The 18,141-nt window shown below is 46.2% G+C and overlaps 1 protein-coding gene across 2 annotated transcripts; it reads right to left on the bottom strand.

Annotated features, from left to right (window-relative positions):
* Nucleotides 1–5,717: 5,717 nt before the first annotated feature.
* COX5B (cytochrome c oxidase subunit 5B) lies at nucleotides 5,718–18,003 on the bottom strand. 2 transcript variants are annotated; one of them, XM_025992518.2, is made up of 5 exons: nucleotides 17,734–18,003; nucleotides 11,978–12,170; nucleotides 6,703–6,776; nucleotides 6,436–6,535; nucleotides 5,718–5,909 (listed from the first exon to the last, which is right to left on the bottom strand). In XM_025992518.2, the coding sequence occupies exons 2-5, from the start codon at nucleotides 12,075–12,077 to the stop codon at nucleotides 5,797–5,799; spliced, it is 387 nt and encodes a 128-aa protein (XP_025848303.2). In that variant the 5' UTR covers nucleotides 12,078–12,170; nucleotides 17,734–18,003; the 3' UTR covers nucleotides 5,718–5,796. The 2 variants fall into 2 exon arrangements, with proteins under 2 accessions (XP_025848303.2, XP_025848302.1); XM_025992517.2 differs by lacking the exons at nucleotides 11,978–12,170; nucleotides 17,734–18,003 and adding an exon at nucleotides 7,323–7,605.
* Nucleotides 18,004–18,141: the final 138 nt, after the last annotated feature.

The following is an 18,141-nucleotide window of genomic DNA, read 5'->3' on the forward strand; positions in this document are numbered from 1 at the left end:
GTAGCTTCATTCTCCTCCCTACCCTGTCCATTTGCTCTTGGATCTTAAGCCCATATAGCCTTGGTTCTGCCACTTACTAATCCAAAATGTCAGGCAGTTCCCCACTGACTGGGAGAATAAAACTAAGTTGATGTGACACAGGTGAAATTCCCTTTATGAACCACATGTTGCATTAAATTCAGGCTCTTTAGGATTGGTTCCTTTCCTGTTTTAGGTTTGCACATCACCATGCTTGCTTTGCCCACCAGCTTCTACTGTCTGCTGGAAATCACTTTCCCTCGTGTCTGTCAAAATCCCATCCTCTAAGGCCAAGAACAATGCAGCATCCTCCTCACTCCTCCTCCCTCCCAGTAGGGACAGTATGGTTACAGATCTCTGGTCATGCCAGGTTTCTCACTGTTGGAGAAAAGCTACAGACAAAAAGTTTAGGTAAGGCTAGAATGAGCTTTGTGGTGTTAGATTGGGATTGGAAGTATGGACTCATGGTTTTTAAAACACATAAAGATAGATGCTGAAATAATTAGGCCTCCCTCTGTGAATGCTAGAGTTAGACTATATGTATTTCCCAGCCCTGTCTGCTGGGAAGGCCTAGACACACTGACACCCCAACAGCAACAAGCACATATAGTGTCTAGATCAGGGCTTCTGAATACTACTCTTCAATGAAAGGAATCAGAGCTCCCTGGAGGAATTCTAGATCTAAGGCAGATAAAGTATAAAATGAGCCTGGAATATCTTGTGGTACCATAGAGAAGGAAGTGCCCCCAAAAGGAGGGAGCTTGTTGTCTAAGGACAAATAAACCAACTTGAAGGAGCACCCAGTGAGCAAATCTGTGGTGGATTATAAGCCACAGAAAAAAATATTTGTGAATCCACTCTAATATAAATAAATTGAATAGATTATACATGGAGGACAAGGACAGTTCTTCCTTAGAGTAGTTCAATTCTTGAAGGAATAATGGAGAACGGAAATCACCATAGACAACTGTACTAACTGTAGACAAAAATGGATGCAAACACTAGTTAAGCAAAAGTAAGAACATTTGTATTGCTTCAGAGTACCTCCCCAGAAAATAACTAGTAATTACAAAAGGAAGAATAATAACTGTATGGTGGAGGAACCTAGTGGATACCATCTTAAAAAACCAGTGATCAAAGTTTGCATCCCCAGTAATCAGTCACCGTCTCTCCTTCTGATGCACTAAAGGGTGCAATGTCACTTGTGGTATTCCCGCATAACCTCAATCTAGCCAGGGATGACAAACAGAACAAACTAAGGGCATTCTACGAATTATGGACCAGTTCTCTTATTCAAAAGTGGCAAGTTATATGAAGGTAAAGACAGCAACTGTCACAGATTAGAGAAGACAGGTTTGAGAGTAAAATGCAATGCCAGGTCCTGGACAGGACAAGGACCTTACTGGGAAAGCCAGCAAAATTAGTGAATACCACCATATGAGTGTGAATTTCCTGGTTTCAATCATTGTGCTAGGTTAACGTAGGGGAAACTGGGTGAAGGGTATACAGGAACTCTGTGCAGTCTCTCTGCAAATCTAAAATTACCTCAAAGGGGTGGAAAAAGGTTCAGGCTCAAGCTAAGTGTTCTGGATTCACAATCCTGCCACCACAAGTAGGTAGCTGCATAATCCTCAGCTGTTTCTAGGGTTCCCCATCTCTAATATGGAAGTGGCAATAATAGTACCTACCTTATGAGTTTATAAACAGCCTGGAATATCTAGTGCCAGAAAATAAAGTGCTCAAAGAATGATAGGAACATGTCAAGATGCCACAGGCGTCAACCTGAAGAAGCTCCTACCAGCCAAATTTGGAACAAATTAAACATCAAAAGCTAAATAATAATTAAGAATTATAATCCATTAAATATCAAAGCATAAGTTCATACTCCTACAAATTAATGAAAGTTTTCATGAGGGGGATCCCTGGGTGGCTCAGCGGTTTGGTGCCTGCCTTGGCCCAGGGCACCATCCTGGAGTCCCGGGACCAAGTCCCACATCGGGCTCCCTGCATGGAGCCTGCTTCTCCCTCTGCCTGTTCTCTGCCTCTCTCTCTCTCTCTCTCTCTCTCTCTCTCATAAATAAATAAATAAATAAATAAATAAATAAATAAATCTTTTAAAAAAATTTTTTTTCATGAGGAGCAAGTTACTGACATCTCAAAAGTGTGGCCCCCTTAAGATATTTATTAATAATTGAAGAACAACTGCACAGTGGAGAAGTCTGGCAGACCTTAGTTTGATCAAGTAGACCCTATCAGCACTGGGTCAAGGTGACATCCATATGCCTAGCAAGAAGAGTGCAGCATCACCTCTGCAGTGCTTGGGCCTAAGACATATAATCCCGAATCCAATCCTGGGGAAACATCAAACCAATCTGAGTTGTTGCTGCAATTTTTGAAGTGTAAAGGTTATAGGAGTCAGGGAAAGACTGAACTGAACTGAACTGTTCCAGAGTGGAGGAGACTAAAAGGACAGGACAACTAATGGGAACACATGATTCTGAACCGTATAAAGGATATTATAGGCCCATTTAGCTAGCCCTGAATAGGGTCTGAGGATTAAATGGCAGAAATGTATAAATTGTAATTTCCTAATTTTGATGGTTATAGATGGTCTATCAGTTTCTTTATAAAAAATACACAAGTGTGATGGGGCATCAGATCAGCAACTTACAATCAAATCGCTCCAGGAAACAAGTTTATTCTGTACTTGCAGATTGTTTAATACCATCATAGTGAGGTTTATAGTCTTCTCTAGACTCTAGAGATGGGGAGATGGGATCCAATTTCTAAGCCACCGAGTAGCCAGAGGTTTAGAAGGGAGCTCACTTCTACCCAAAGGAAAGGTTTGGTACTCCTCATAGGGGAGAGTTACATTTCCTGTCTGCCACTAGGCTTCCAGTTACCAAGAGGCAAGGAAAAGAGCTGCTCACAGTTACGTGGTTAGCCCAAGGCAGAGGTTCTCAGCGGGGGCTACACTGGAATTACATGGGGAACAGGTTCTGAAGCCTGTGTCCCAACCCCAGACACTCTGCTTTAACGGTGTGAGTAGGACCTGGGCATCGAGAGTTATAAAATTTCCCCAGGTGATTCTAATGTGCAGCTAAATTTAAGGCCCACTAGCTCAGGAGGCAGAAGTTAAACTTTCTGATCTATTGCTTCCATAATAAAATTATCACATACTTTGTGGCTTAAACCAACACATATTTCTATCTATAGAAGTCTGACATGGGTCTTGCTGGGCTGAAATGATATGAACAGGACTGCATTTCTTTCTGGAGATGAGGGAGAATCATTTATTTGCTTCTATAGGCTGCATCCCTTGCCCTGCGTTCCCTGGCTTGTAGCCCCCTTCTTCCAGCTTCAAAACAACACTGCATCTTTGACCATTCTCCCACAGCCACATCTCTCTCAGACTCTTCTTCTGCCCTTGTTATTGAGCTCACCTGGATAATTCAAGATAATCTCCCTATTTTAAGGTCAGTCAATTTGCAATCTTAAGTAATTTTTTACTACATGACCTAACATCCTATTCATAGGTTCCAAGACCCTAAAGGATATGGACATTTGTGGGGTGGTTGCGGGGTAGGGAGGCATTATCCTGCCTACCAGTCTGGACATGTACTGGGATTTTTCTTTCTCTTTTTTTGGATTTTTCTTTCTTTAAGGGAGAATCGGTTATGATTTTTTTTTAAGATTTTGTTTTTTAAAGAATCTCTAGGGAATCCCTGGATGGCTCAGCAGTTTGGTGCCTGCCTTCGGCCCAAGGCGTGATCCTGGAGACCCCGGATCGAGTCCCACATCAGGCTCCCTGCATGGAGCTTGCTTCTCCCTCTGCCTGTGTCTCTGCGTCTCTGTCTCTGTGTGTCTCTCATGAATGAATAAATAAAATCTTTAAAAATAAAAAAAAGAAAGAAAGAAAGAATCTCTATATCCAATGTGGGTATTTCCCTTCTCAAAGGGAAGGACCTTGAATGGCACACAAATGCTTCAGCATTTCTTGAAAACAAAAGATGATGACAACAAAGAATGGAAGCAGCAACTTTGACTCTACCTTTAAGAGGAAGTAAGGCAAGACTGGGGGGAAAAGATTTTTCTCCCTGAGGCTCCCCATCATCATCAGTTCGGCTCAAAGACCTCATCTGAACCAATTTTGAGGAGAAAGTAAAGCCACCTCTGTGGCTAATCCCACAAAAATGGAAAGGTACTGGTTCCATTTTACAAACAGCTCTTAAGAACTTAGTCGTCCAAGATGTCACAAATATAAAGTAGCTGAAATGGACTTTTAAAAATTTCTTTCAACTCTATTTTGTATTATTATGATAAAGTTCAAACATCCACAAGAGTAGAACAATGACCCCTCTTTGTACCTGGCTACAATGGATCAATCTTAGCCCAAATTCCCCTTCCTCTTTTTCCCTCTGTTGTAAAGATAATCCCAAATTTTCCCCCTAAGTACCTCACCAAGAATCTCTAACAAATAAAGCTAATTCCGTTAACCTATCTAAAACAAAATAAATCCCTAAATGTCAAATATCCAGAGTTCAAAGTATTTGTTTTCCTTACAGTTTCATTTCTTCAAATAAAGATCCAAATAATGAGAGGGGCTCCTGGGTGGCTCAGTGGGTTAAGCGTCTACCTTCTCAGGTCATGATCCCAAGGGGATAGAGTCCCATGTTGAGACTCCCTGCTCAGTGGGGAGCCTGCTTCTCCCTCTGCCACTCCCCCTGCTTGTGCTCTCTCAAACAAAATCTAAAAAAATTTTTTATTTTTTTTTAATTTTTTATTTTATTATTTATGATAGTCAGAGAGAGAGAGAGAGAGAGAGAGAGAGAGAGAGAGAGAGAGAGGCAGAGACATAGGCAGAGGGAGAGGGAGAAGCAGGCTCCATGCACCGGGAGCCCGACGTGGGATTCGATCCTGGGTCTCCAGGATCGCGCCCTGGGCCAAAGGCAGGCGCTAAACCACTAGCGCCACCCAGGGATCCCATAAATTTTTTAAAATCCACACAAGGTCCATGCTTTGCTCTTGTTATCTTCCTCCCATCCATTTCACTTGATAGGTTCTTCCTACTTTTTTTCCTCATTGCAATTTTTTAATTTTTAACTTTTTTTAAAAAAAAAAGTAGGCTCCACACTCAATGTGGAGCTTGAACTCATGACCCTCAGTTCAAGAGTGGCATGCTCTACTGTCTGAGCCAGCAAGGTGTCCCTCCTCATTGCAGTTTATTTGAAGAAACTGGTCATTGATTTCTGGAATTGCCTCATATTCTGGATTTTGATAATGGTATCTCCATGAACTATGCTTTGAACCCCAAAACTTCAGAACCCCCGAAACTCTGGTCACAAGGTCACCCTATTTTACAACATTACTGCGAACCAACTGCCAGGCTCTTTATATATTACCTCTAATGCCTCAAAAAATATTTATCTTTTTTTTTAAAGATATAACCTATCCTCAGAGTGCATGTTCCAGTGACAAAACTAAATGACGGAGCCATTATTACAAGTCGAGTCAGTCTGATGCCATAGCCCATCTTTCTCCATAGCAGATGGTCTCAATCACTGTACTACGGGATTGTCAATCTCCGTGTACACAAACACATGGATAGCAAGCTAATATTAACAGATAGCTATTCCCAATGTAAAAATCCAGGCCTCACAAAAGACACAGGATAGAAATAAGACCAGCCAACTATGGGAGAAGGAGCCAATGCAATGGCTAGTCTTTATTGGAAAGAAGAAACTTCACAGCACATTTTGAGTAAATTAGTGCAAAGGCTCAGTGGGCCAACTGGTGGGGCACCAGCTTGTAATGGGTTCCACAGCTAGGGCATCGCTGGGCCTCGCCTTTGTGCAGCCAAAACCAGATGACGGTACTATTGTCCTCTTCACCTGAAAGGGAAAAGGTGGTTGAAGGCCATCCAACCGGAAGTGGAGACTTTCAATATTAACCTCATCCTCAGACACCTCTAAGACACAGTTATGGTTGACACCTGAAGAGATCAATTCAAGCTCTCTCCTTCCCCACTTTTCAGATGAAATGAGGCCCCGAGTTATCTATGAGTAAACTGACCTTACATCAGAGTCACCATTAAGTTCTAACAGTTCCTCTGCCTATGTAGAATCCCAAAGCACAGTCCTTTCTGGTATGTATCCCTAGTGCCTAAAACAGTGTCTGGCAAAGAGGAAGAAAGTACAACAAATATTTTCTGCATCAAAACTCTCTCATGCTGCATCTCCAATGAGCTGGTACTAATGAAGGGTTAATGAAGCTTGAAAGGGCCAGGGGACCCTTACAATAACTCATTTACACACACATCCCCTTTACACACATACACCATGCACTCAAAAGATTTGAAACCTCTTACTGACGTCCTGTGTACATTAAACAAATGGACAAGAGTGGTGAGGTACTTACAGATGCAGCCCACTATTCGCTTGTTGGTGATAGATGGGACTAAATTAGGGTCTTCTTTGGTGCCTGCAGCTGCCTTTGGGGCTAGAATATTGTATGGGTCCTGAAAAAGAATTAAGCCATTATGCCAAATGACCCGTAGCCTCCAGAGGCTAGTGGTACTGTTTCCACAAGTCAGGTTTCCTATCTCAGATGCTCCCAGAGAGGAGCCTGCTCTGATCCCATCCAAGATCATGAACCCCAGAGAAGACACAAAAAGGAGTTTCTCACCAGTCCCTTCCGTGCAGCCATCATGACCTCCCTCTCCAGCCCTGTCGCCTGCTCGTCATCAGTAGGAACACCACCTAAAGGAAAATACGTGAATTCTGATATTGTCTGAATTATCAGGACGAGAAATGCATATACATAAATGTTTACATATAATTTACAATCTCCTAAAGGCTTCTCATACACATTGTCTCCTAAGGACCACGGCCCTGATACCCCAAAGCGGCAGCACCGGGTAATCTTTTCTTCCTTCAATCACGGAGGCCAGGATTTCTGCACATTTTCCCTAAATGCAAGTCAGGGTCCCAGTAGGGTTCATCGCACTTGAGGTGAACGCGGGTCTGAAGGACAGCTTGGCCTCTCCACATCCCGGTTGCAACCCCTGTCCCCCAAGGTCACCTGGCACCTCGGTTTAAGATTTATCGCAACCGGGGGCAGTTCGGTGAGGGGCAGCACAGGGGACCAGGATAACAGGGAGCCCCCCACGGAGGCGGAGTCACTCCGGGCGCCCGAGCGGTCACTGGGGCCCCGAGACGCTGTACGGCCCGCCCCGCTTCGCTGCCCAGGCACCACCCCGGGAAGGCAACGGCACCGTTCCCTGACGCGCCGGGCAGGCCAAGTACCTCCAGACGCCATTGAGCGCACCGCGGCGACTCCATTGGGACCGCGAGCCCTGAGGGCCTGCGCGGCCAGCGCTCCAACTCCGCGAAGTAACCTTGAAGCCATCACGCCCGCTACAAACAGCAGCACTTCCGGGAGCAAGCTCCGGAGAGAAGCGCGACTTCCGCTTCCTCTCAGGCCTCCAGCCCGCCCCACTCACGTGACTCTGGCAGGGGACGGAGGAGTCCGCGCGTGCCTGGTTCCCGCTCGCGTCCTCTGCTGCGCAGCGCGGGAGGCGTGGGCGCGGTCTGGCTGGGGGTTGTACGCGGCTCCTCCGGCTCCTCCGGCTGTGCCCTTTACGAACGCCGGGGCAGCTCGTTTTGCGCCGGCTGGACTCCGTGGCCTCGTCCATAGAATTAGGCGACCACAGTGGACTTCCTGTGCAGCTTTCCTGCTGGTTGTGCTCTGTGAATGAGGAGGCTGCTTGATAGAAGTCCTTAAGCCCGAGTCTCTGTCAGACCTGCTGGACCCAAATGTGAGGGCCGGCTCGTAAAGGCCACAGTGTTAACTGTGAGGCGGGTCCCCGGGCAGTGTGAAGCGTCGGGGACTTGCTGAATTGGCCCGTCTGTGAGCGCTTGGGCAGGACCTACGGGCACTGTTACAGTGGAGGTGAGGTCCAGGCCTGAGGTGGGACCCGAAGGGGAAGGAGGTTGGGGGCAGGTTCTCTGTGGTTTGAACTTTGTTTTGAAGTTGGGTATTAGGACTTTATTTTTTATTGGTGTTCAATTTGCCAACATACAGAATAGCACCCAGTGCTCATCCCGTCAGGTGCCCCCCTCAGTGCCCGTCACCCAGTCACCCCCCCCCCCCCCCCGCTCACCTCCCCTTCCACCACCCCTTGTTCGTTTCCCAGAGCTGGAGTCTCTCATGTTCTGTCACCCTCACTGATATATCCCACACATTTTCTCTCCTTTCCCCTTTATTCCCTTTCACTATTTTTTATATTCCCCAAATGAGACCATATAAAGTTTGTCCTTCTCCGATTGACTTACTTCGCTCAGCATAATACCCTCCAGTTCCATCCACGTCGAAGCAAATCGTGGGTATTCATCGTTTCTAATGGCTGAGGAATATTCCATTGTATACACAGACCACATCTTCTTTATCCATTCATCTTTCGATGACACCGAGGCTCCTTCCACAGTTTGGCAATTGTGTACATTGCTGGTATTAGGACTTTCTTAATGAACTGTCACACCTTGAGTGGAGAGGACTATTATGTCACTGACACCAGAGGAACAGCAGTGCGTCCATGTGACGGACTTCTAAGAGGTTTGGCCAACAACTCGAGAGTGTTCAGTCTGGGCAAAGCCACTCTTTCTTGATCTAAATATAGTTCCTGAAGACCTTGACACCCTTCCTCCCGCCCTAGTGATGCTACTTTTGGTCAGCAGTGGTGACCATGCAGCAGTCTTGGAGAAGGGGCATCTGTGCCAGCCTTGGCACTCCGAGGCAGTGGCACAATTGGTTTAGTGATCCCTTCGAAGCAGCCCACATTCCTGCCAACACTGGTGCCCTGCAGTGCCGGTGCTCTGATATCCAGCTTTTAGTTGAAAGGGCTGACTCTACCCAGCGTGGAAAGGTACACCTCAACTAAATTTGGACTTTCTTTCATCTCCCCTTTGCCTAGAACAATAGCATAATTAACCTATCACTGGTTTGAAGTATGTTATTTCCTAATTGCCTTATAAAGAGGTCCTGTATGCTATTGGCTTGTGAAATATAAATTTTAATTCCGAGTGAACATGTGTTAAATAAATTATTGGTAAATACAATCTCAGTCTCTGAGCATAGTTTGCCACAAACAAAAGGAGCAAGAAGAGAAGCTGAGAATGGGAAATGAAGTCACCGAAGGTACCTGGGCCAGAGGTTTCTGTTTAATACTGAAAACATCTTCCATAGCTCCTGTTGCCCACAAGCCAAGGTGTGCAAGGTTCTTAGAAGGGTGGGCGTTTAAAAGTGTAAACACTGGGGAATCCCTGGGTGGCTCAGGGGTTTAGCCCCTGCCTTCAGCCCAGGGCCTGATCCTGGAGTCCTGGGATCGAGTCCCATGTCAGGCTCCCTGCATGGAGACTGCTTCTCCCTCTGCCTGTGTCTCTGCCTCTCTCTATCTCTCATGAATAAAGAAATAAACTCTTTAAAAAATAATAAAAGTATAAACACTGCCCCCCCCATGGCTGCTGGGACTTGGTTCACATTGTCAGCACAGCCCTATCTTAATCTGATTCCGTGCAATATATTTCCATACCAGATAGAGAATCCCTTCAGAGCAATGATTATGCCCTATTCATCTTTGAATCCTCAGTGGCTTCTAGAAGGCCAGCATGTAATTGGGTCAAGTAAATTTTAGTCAATTTACTTCTTGGAGAGAGTCTACAGAGTAAGTTTTCTAGGGCTGCTACTGGCCCAGTGAGGTCAATTTGAGGTAAACTGGGGAGGGCTGAAGTCCCAGGTGTTTCCATCTGTCCCATGCAGGCTACATTTTCAAAAGGACCTGGTGGAGCATTCCTTCACAGAAGCACATTTGGTCTTCACTGGACTTCACTCCCTCCACCAAGAAAAATATAGAGTCTCTTCTGAGGCAAAGAATTTCTTAATCCTCTTTAAAAGTGGGTTTTCTTTGAATGGCTTCCAGTGTGACTCCCTTCTCTTACCTCCAGTGCAACCGCTCCAAATTAAATTGGAAAAAAAATTTTCCAGGGGATCCCTGGGTGGCGCAGCGGTTTGGCGCCTGCCTTTGGCCCAGGGCGCAATCCTGGGGACCTGGAATCGAGTCCCACGTCAGGCTCCCGGTGCGTGGAGCCTGCTTCTCCCTCTGCCTATGTCTCTGCCTCTCTCTCTCTCTCTCTCTCTCTCTCTCTCTGTGACTATCATAAATAAATTTAAAAATTTTAAAATCATTTCCATAAATCTTTGGAATGTTCCCCAAGAATCTACAGTTGATTTGTACCTATGTTTGATGTTTAATGCTAGGGGAAAAGCACTGGTCTGAAATACAAGTGTTTTGGGATGGTAACCAATCAGCTGGCTTAGCCAGTCACTTTTACTTCTGGCCATTTTTCTCATCAGTAAAATTGATTAGACTAGATTAGTATTTCCCAAAAAGTATTGCTCAGAATTCTAATCTCAGGAGATGCTTTCGGTAAAAAAGACTTGGGAAGTCCTGCATTTGATGAACTTCCTCTTGGAGATGCACATTCTAGCATATTAAGGTTCTGATTAGGCCTGCAGCAAAAGCCTAATTAAATTAAAAGCATAGTTATTATTTAATTCACCCGGGGTTTATGTCAGATATTTTCTATCTTCATTGACCACTCTTTGCCAAGAAGCACCTAACCTAAGTCTCAGCAGACCAGTGAGAAATGCAGTTGTGAGCTGTTATGATTCCCTGCTGCCTGACCACAGATGGTTCACTCCAGCCTATGAAATAGAAATATGGTTGATGCCTAATCATAGGACATTTTTTCAGGTCCTTATTCAGCTCACAAAAGACCTGGGATTCTTCAGACTTTGCAGGTGAGCTCCGATGTCAGGACCAGTCTCTAAGTATCCCACCCACGCCCTGCTGTCTCCAGCTCCTTCCACCCTTTGCTCACATCCCCGACTCCTAATGGTCTTCTTGATAAACAGTTTTCCCTATTCCTGCTCCATCATTGTCTTTGCCAAAACAAGAAACTTTCAGAGTATTATTTTTTTTTGCTTTTATAGGATTATTTTTAGTGGTCAAAATAACTACATACTGTAGTAAGTCAAACATATGCGACAATTAAGGAAAAGGTTCACTATTAACAGTTTTGTGTTTTTCCATTTTTTCCTTTATACCAGCATTTCTCAACTTCAATACCATTGATATTTTAGATTGGATAATTCTTTGCAGGGGAGGGTACAGTCCTGTGTGCATTGTAGGATTTTTACCATTTATGCCATTAGCATTCCCCAGTGGTGACAATCAAAAATGTCCTCAGTCACTGCCATTTGTCCCCTGGAGGGCAAAATTACCCTGAGAATCACTGCCCCATGCTTATATAGACATATTCAAACAAATGCACATATAAGGGCTGTTTCTTAAAATATACAGATATTTAAGTGAATATCGATTACAAAAATATATATTACTATAAAAATTACTAGTAAATTGCTTCTTTAAAAAATATTTTGTGGGGGCAGATGAATGGCTCAGTTAGTTAAAGGTCTGCTTTCAGCTCCATTGGGCTCCCTGCTCAGAAGGGAGTCTGCTTCTCCCTCTGCCCCTCGCCCTGCTCATGCTCTGGCACTCTCTCTCTCTCAAATAAACCTTTTTAAAAACATATTTTGTGGGCATTACAGATCAAGACATACAGATCTAACTCATTATATGTAATTGCTGCATAGTATTTCCAACTATAAATCTACTGTAATTTGCCCATTTCCCCCTTGATGAATATCCAGAATATTTTTGCCTATCAAACAATGCTGCAGTGCATGTCTATGGACACCTAGCCTTCTATTTTGGAGGGTGTGTACATTAAACACCAATTAATTCTGCCAAAGTGTTTTCCCAAAAGTTTGGAGCAATTCATGTTCCCATTAGTAGGGCATGTGAGTGCCAGGACTCACCTCTACAAGGTGAGTTACCCACCTTTTGCAAAGTTTGCCCGCTGAGTGAATAAAACACAAGATGCTGTTGGTGTTTGCATTTTCAGTTCTCTGACCTCCAAGGCAGCTGAGCCTCTCTTCATAAGGCCATTTGCATTTCCCTGTGTTGTGAACTGCCAGGTTTAGCCACTCAAGCAAGCTCTTTAGTCTCTTTTTGCCTCAGTTTTCTTTTCTTTCTGTTGGGCATAAGACGTACCTCTTTATGCTGTTGTGAGGACCAAATAAATTAACACTCATGAAGTGCTCAGAACTGCCTAATACACTCTAAGTGCTGAGTTAATGCTGGCTTTAAATTGGTCAATTCGATATATTCCTAGTTGCTTGAGTTTATCCAGAAGATCTCCAGGATACAAAAGAAGCTAACAGAGGTGCCAGGGTGGCTCAGTTGATTACACAGCTGCCTCTGGCTCAGGTCATGATCCCAGAGTCCTGGGATCAAGCCCCACATGGGGCTCCTTGCTTGATGGGCAACCTGCTTCTCCCTCTCTTACCACTTGTGTTCTCTTGTGTGCTAAGTGACTAAATAAAATCTTTAAAAAAAAAAAAAGGAAGTTAATACAAGTAGCTACTTCTGTGTATTCGTGGGGGTGAGAAAGTGGTGGTGGTTGGTGAGAAACAGGGCCACAAAGGCAGGGGTGGGACTGAGACCCATTGCAGACCTCTTACACTATTTTGAGTTTTAACTGTATGGATGTATTACCTATTCAGAAATGAAACCTGTTTTAATTGGCTATTCATATTCTTATGAGGGGAGGTTCTTTATCTTATTGACGTGCAGACACTCTTTGAATGTTAAGGAGGTTATTTATATTGAGTCCTTTCCCTGGGCCAAGGCTGGTCACTATTCAAAGGGAGTAAAATGTGGCTTCTTCCTTGAATCTATCACAAGAAAGTGGAAGAGGGTGAGGCATTGTTCTTTGTTTGGGCAAAGTTTTCACAAGCTTGAAAAATTGGGTCAAAAAAGGGACTTAAATTTGCATTTCAGTTGCTCTGGCTGGGTCACAGAATCCCTGACCACTTACAAAGATATATGTAGGGCCAATTTTTAATTATAACAAGGGTGTTGGGTGGGGGGAGACAGTTGCTGTGTGCAGGCCTGTTGGGATCATGCATCACCCAGGGATAGCCTAGACCTCAAGGGCCACCTGGGGAGGACTGAGGAAGATATGATAAAGTGGCTGAATCCCCTGCAGCTTGTGGGAGCTAGGGCCCTTCTGGCTGAAAAGCCAGGTCAGAACAAATCAAACGTTTTTGTGCAGATACCACAAATCCAAAATGGGTCCCCTGGAACTACTGTCAGCACAGGGCCTGGCTGTAGCTGGGGCTCAGCGGGATGAGAGGAGGATTCTTACCTACGTATGTGTGTAAGAAACAAAAGCTGTCTGGTCTAACCAGTGGGGCAGCACAGGAGCAAATGTGAATTGCCACCCTTCCCCTTCCAGAACCCCTCTCTCACCCAGTGACCCTCTTCCCCATCCCACAGAGCCCCATTTATTCTTCCAGAGAGGAAATGAAGCTCCATCTGGGAAATCCTAATGTTCCTCTCTTCCCTCATGCCATCTCTTATTTTCCCCTCTCCTCTCCTCCTCCCTCCATCCCCATCCTGCTGGGCGGGCCCATGGGATCTGTTCTTCCTAAGTCAGGCCCCACTGACCCACACAGAAGAGGTGAGTAAAGGACTGTTTGCAGAGGGGTGGCAGGGTTGAGGAGCCCCCAGGAATCTTGAAGACCTGGGAGGGCCACCCTGGACCCAGTGGTATTTGCACTGGTGAGTCCTGAGCAGCAGGAGGAGCTGTGCCGCTGCCAGAGCCTTGGCAGCAAGGGCAGGGTGGAGGTGAGAAGCAAAGGGACCCTAACTGGCAACCAGAGGGCATGGGAGTCCCTTGATGCAGCCCATGGAGGAAAGCTCCCCAGGCAGAAAGCAGAGATGGAGGGGGACCCAGAAGGGCAGACAGAGTGATCAGCATGATTCTCTGCCTGGAATGATGCCCTGCTCAATGGTTCAACTACACTGTCATTGGCATTCTCAGTTCCTTGCTCCCTTGTCCCTGGTACCCAAGGCTAAATATGCCCAACCATCTGTTTTCTGGGTTCTTCTTCCAAGTTGGCAAGCACTGCCAGAGAAAATCATACACCATGAGAGGCCTGTGACGGTCACCCTTGGCTGAGCCCTCCATGTTGGGAGCTTGGTGGTTCTTTCCCTCCATCCTTAAGCCCCAGCCCTGCCCATCTTGTATTTCACTGAGGAGCAGACAGGAACTCACTCAGCCTCCCTCCCTCCTCTTCCTCTTTCACCCTCCTCTTCCCTTCCCTTCATCCCTCCCCCCTGGTCTTGGAGAAACTGAGTCTCTCTTCCCCAAGGCTGAGCCTTCACCTGTTGGGCTCTTTGCCCTCTTCCTGCATCAGGCTCCTTCCTTTGGCCTTCAAGGATGCTGAGACCCAAGTCTTTACTCAGGTCAGTGCCTCTGTCATGGATCTGTTTTCTTCCAACCACTTCTAGATGTCCGGAAGAACGTCTCCCTCCCTGTGTCTAACTTACAGTGTCACCCAACCTACTGTTTGACCCCACTGCACCCTGAAATTCTGTTGCTAAGTTCACTCTTGGGCCCCAATTTACCAAATCCCAAACTCTGTTTATAACTTCATTTTCTTAGACATCTTATCATTGTTAGCTGCCTTCACTCAAACTAAGCTTCCGCCACCTTGCCTTTCAGCCTCTTGGCTCTTCTTCCTCCACAGGAGGTTGATCTCCAGGGGCCATTTCTGTCACTCAGGCCTTACCACAGAGCCTGCTTTCCACTCCCCAGGCCATTCTGGCCTCCCCAGCTAAGCTGTCTACCCCCATCTCTACCTCTCTCTGTTTCTTCAGTACTCAGATCTCCTGCTGAGGATACCCTCTGCATGGCCCTCAAGGTTCTCCTCAGGCTGGTTGTCACCTATGAGTTCTGTACTTCCCCATTGATCAATGACATTCCAGTCACATTAATGCCTTTGCACACTCTATTTCCTTTTTCTTGCATGCTTCTCCTTCTTTTGGAAATGACTTGTGATTCCAACTCTAAGACTGTGGGCAAATGTCATCTCTTCTGTGAGGTCCTCAGACTTCCCACCTGTGGGGTTGTTATCCTACCCATGTGTACTCCTAGAGTCCTGGCCTGCTTCCAAAAAGGGATTGATTACACTGCAGGGTAATTATCTTTTTGCATGTGTTTTGCAGCTAGGCAGCCAATGCATGATAGCTGCTCAGTGTTTGTTGAATGACTACTGAATGAATAAAAGCATTACATAGGACAATCATTAAATCTGTCTTTTGCTGTACCTGGTTATTGAAAATTTTCTTAATTTTATTATATAATGTCCTTATATAAGATCCTATATGAGAAATTACTTTTGTAATTGAAAATAAAGGGAAATTTTTATTTCCTTCTATCAGAAAGACTCTGTATTATATGGAGAAGCACGTAGGCCCTTGTGCCCATCCCCCCTCACACACACTTTTATTTCTTGGTTCCAAGAAGCTCAGAGACAGGCTTAATATTTATTCACATAATCACATTAGCCCTTCTGGCTAAAATGTAGCTCTTCCTCCTATGTGTAGTTTTTATTTTTTTAAATCTTTTCTCCAATACCTCTTTTGAAATCAGACAGTGGAATACAGAGAAAGGTGTACACGGCCGGGTCAGAGAAACATGGGTTCAGATGGTCTTGCAACTAGCAGCTCTATAATTTAGGCAAGGGAACCTCTCTGAACCTCCAGTTTCCCTTTTGTAGGGTTATTTAAAAAGATCGAATTATAATGAATACAATGTACGCAGCACCTGCTACATGATCAATCAAAGATCATTACATGAAGAAGAAACTGAAAACGAATAAAATGATTGAAAGTGTCACTCCAGGCTGGCCATTGGAAGAATAAGCAGCTACTCACATGGGGACCTGGGAAGGAGCAAGGCCAACTTGCCTAAAGCCCCTCTCCCCCACCGAGTCAATCCCATCTCTAGGGTCACTATTCAAAGGACTCTTAGGAACACAGCTTTTTAACGGGGCTAAGAGATCAAGTCACCACAAGGCGTGTAGTCCCGAAGAGTAGGGGCTGACGGAACAGAGATCTGAGAATGAAGAGGAGGAGGAGGAGGAGGAGACTGGGCAGGTCCTTAGCTGGCATGACCAGTCCCTGAGGAGGCCCTCTATTGGAATCCCTGAGCCACTGGAGGCAGCCCTATTGGCCAATGTCCAGGTCCTCAAGGACACAGGGCCTCAACACAAAAAAGTTGTGTGAGAACAAGAGGTGAGAGCAAAACCCTGGGAGACATGGGCAAAGACAGGCCAGTAGCAATGAGAGCCCTGGGCTTAAATGTGCACTCTCATACTCCAGGGCATGGCTTCCAAGCCTCAATTTCTTCCCTCAGAAAATGAGAGTAGACACACACACACACACACACACACACACACACCGCCCACAGTGAAGATCAAATGAGCTAATGCTGGTGGAAGCATTTGTATACTGAAAGGGATTATTCTTATATAGGTTAGTATTTTCAACCTTGCCTGGGGCTGGCTCGGTCTCTTCCTATTAAACTTTCAAATGACACTCATTAAGATGGATCTACTTATATATGCTTAAAACACTTAAGATGGCAGGAGAAATAAATAAATAAATAAATAAATAAATAAATAAATAAATAAATAAAAATTAAAGAATAAAATGGCAAGCATTCTCCAAAGAATAAAAAGGAGTTCAGATGGGATTCTTCCAACCTCTTCCATATCCCTTATACCAAAAGGAAGTCAGATGAATGAATGGGCCCAAACTCCTAGCGGAGCTGATCAAAGGAAGCAAAGGTCAAGCAGCAATGTTTCTGGGAAGGCCTTCCAACACACCAGGGCCTCTGCCTTCTGGGCCTCACGTCCTGGCCCCAGAGGAGGGCTCCGGTAGGGTATGGGCTTAGCTAGCGTGCCAGCGGGAGCACCGGCCAGCTCAGCACCCCTCCTGCCTGGAAAACCACGCAGGAGGACGATTAATGAGTTATTCATGACGTCAAATTAAAAATCAGTGCCGGGGGATCCCTGGGTGGCCCAGCGGTTTGGCGTCTGCCTTTGACCCAGGGCGCGATCCTGGAGTCCTGGGATCGAGTCCCGCATCGGCTCCCAGTGCATGGAGCCTGCTTCTCCCTCTGCCTGTGTCTCTGTCTCTCTCTCTGGCTCTCTCTCTCTATCATAAATAAATTTTAAGGGATCCCTGGGTGGTGCAGCGGTTTAGCGCCTGCCTTTGGCCCAGGGCGTGATCCTGGAGACCCCGGATCGAATCCCACGTTGGGCTCCCAGTGCATGGAGCCTGCTTCTCCCTCTGCCTGTGTCTCTGCCTCTCTCTCTCTCTGTGTGACTATCATAAATAAATAAAAATTTAAAAATAAATAAATTAAAAAAAATGTTTAAAAATCAGTGCCCCAGAAGAGCAGAATCTGGGTTTTAACTGATGACAGGGCTGGCTAAGAATAAGGAGAAATACCGTGTGTAAACGGGCTAGCTAGGAGCCGGGCACGGGGTGGAGGTTCAACCAGTGTTTGTGGAGCGTGAGCCCGCCGCGCCAACATCCTCCAAGGCACGCGCACACACTCGCACACACTCGGATACACATGCCTGGGGCACATCTGTGTTCAAGGCAAAACGTGGTCAACAATAACCACGGAGAGGGGTTATAGGCCGAGCGCTCTCCACACACAAGGTCAGTGTCTTTACCTGGGGAAGATCCACGGAAGGGGCCTGACGGTGGCGAGGCCACAGCGCGCCCCGGTTCGAACCTGGCCGCCGTCCCCTTCTGTCGGCGTGCCGTGGCAAACGGCCCTTTCCCTGGGGGCCTCACCGTCCTCATCTGTGTGGAAGCCCGGTCCCCAGGTGAGGAGCCCGCCACTTACTGCGCGTTAAGTGGGCAGCGGGCGCGGGTCAACAGCTCCCGGAGATGACACAGCGCAGCCGGGGAACCTTCCCCGCTGGGAGCGCCGCCCACCCGTCGGCTTCCTGGGTGCGTGGTGCGCACGTGGTTGTGCACGTGGCGGGGCGGGGCCGCTGCGTGGCGCGCACGTGGGTGCGTACGTGCGGGGGCTGGGCCGCTGGGAGCGCCGCCCATTGGTGGGCTTCGGCTGGCGC

Source organism: Vulpes vulpes, chromosome 16 (assembly GCF_048418805.1).
Source record: "Vulpes vulpes isolate BD-2025 chromosome 16, VulVul3, whole genome shotgun sequence".
In the NCBI taxonomy this organism is placed as follows: domain Eukaryota; kingdom Metazoa; phylum Chordata; class Mammalia; order Carnivora; family Canidae; genus Vulpes; species Vulpes vulpes.

Coding starts and splice junctions, on each gene's coding strand:
- COX5B (XM_025992517.2), bottom strand. CDS start 7,425: ATGGCTTCAAGGTTACTTCGCGGAGTTGGAGCGCTGGCCGCGCAGGCC. Junction 6,777..7,322: donor GCGCTCAATGGCGTCTGGAG/GTACTTGGCCTG, acceptor ATTTTCCTTTAG/GTGGTGTTCCTACTGATGAC. Junction 6,536..6,702: donor TGGCTGCACGGAAGGGACTG/GTGAGAAACTCC, acceptor ATTCTTTTTCAG/GACCCATACAATATTCTAGC.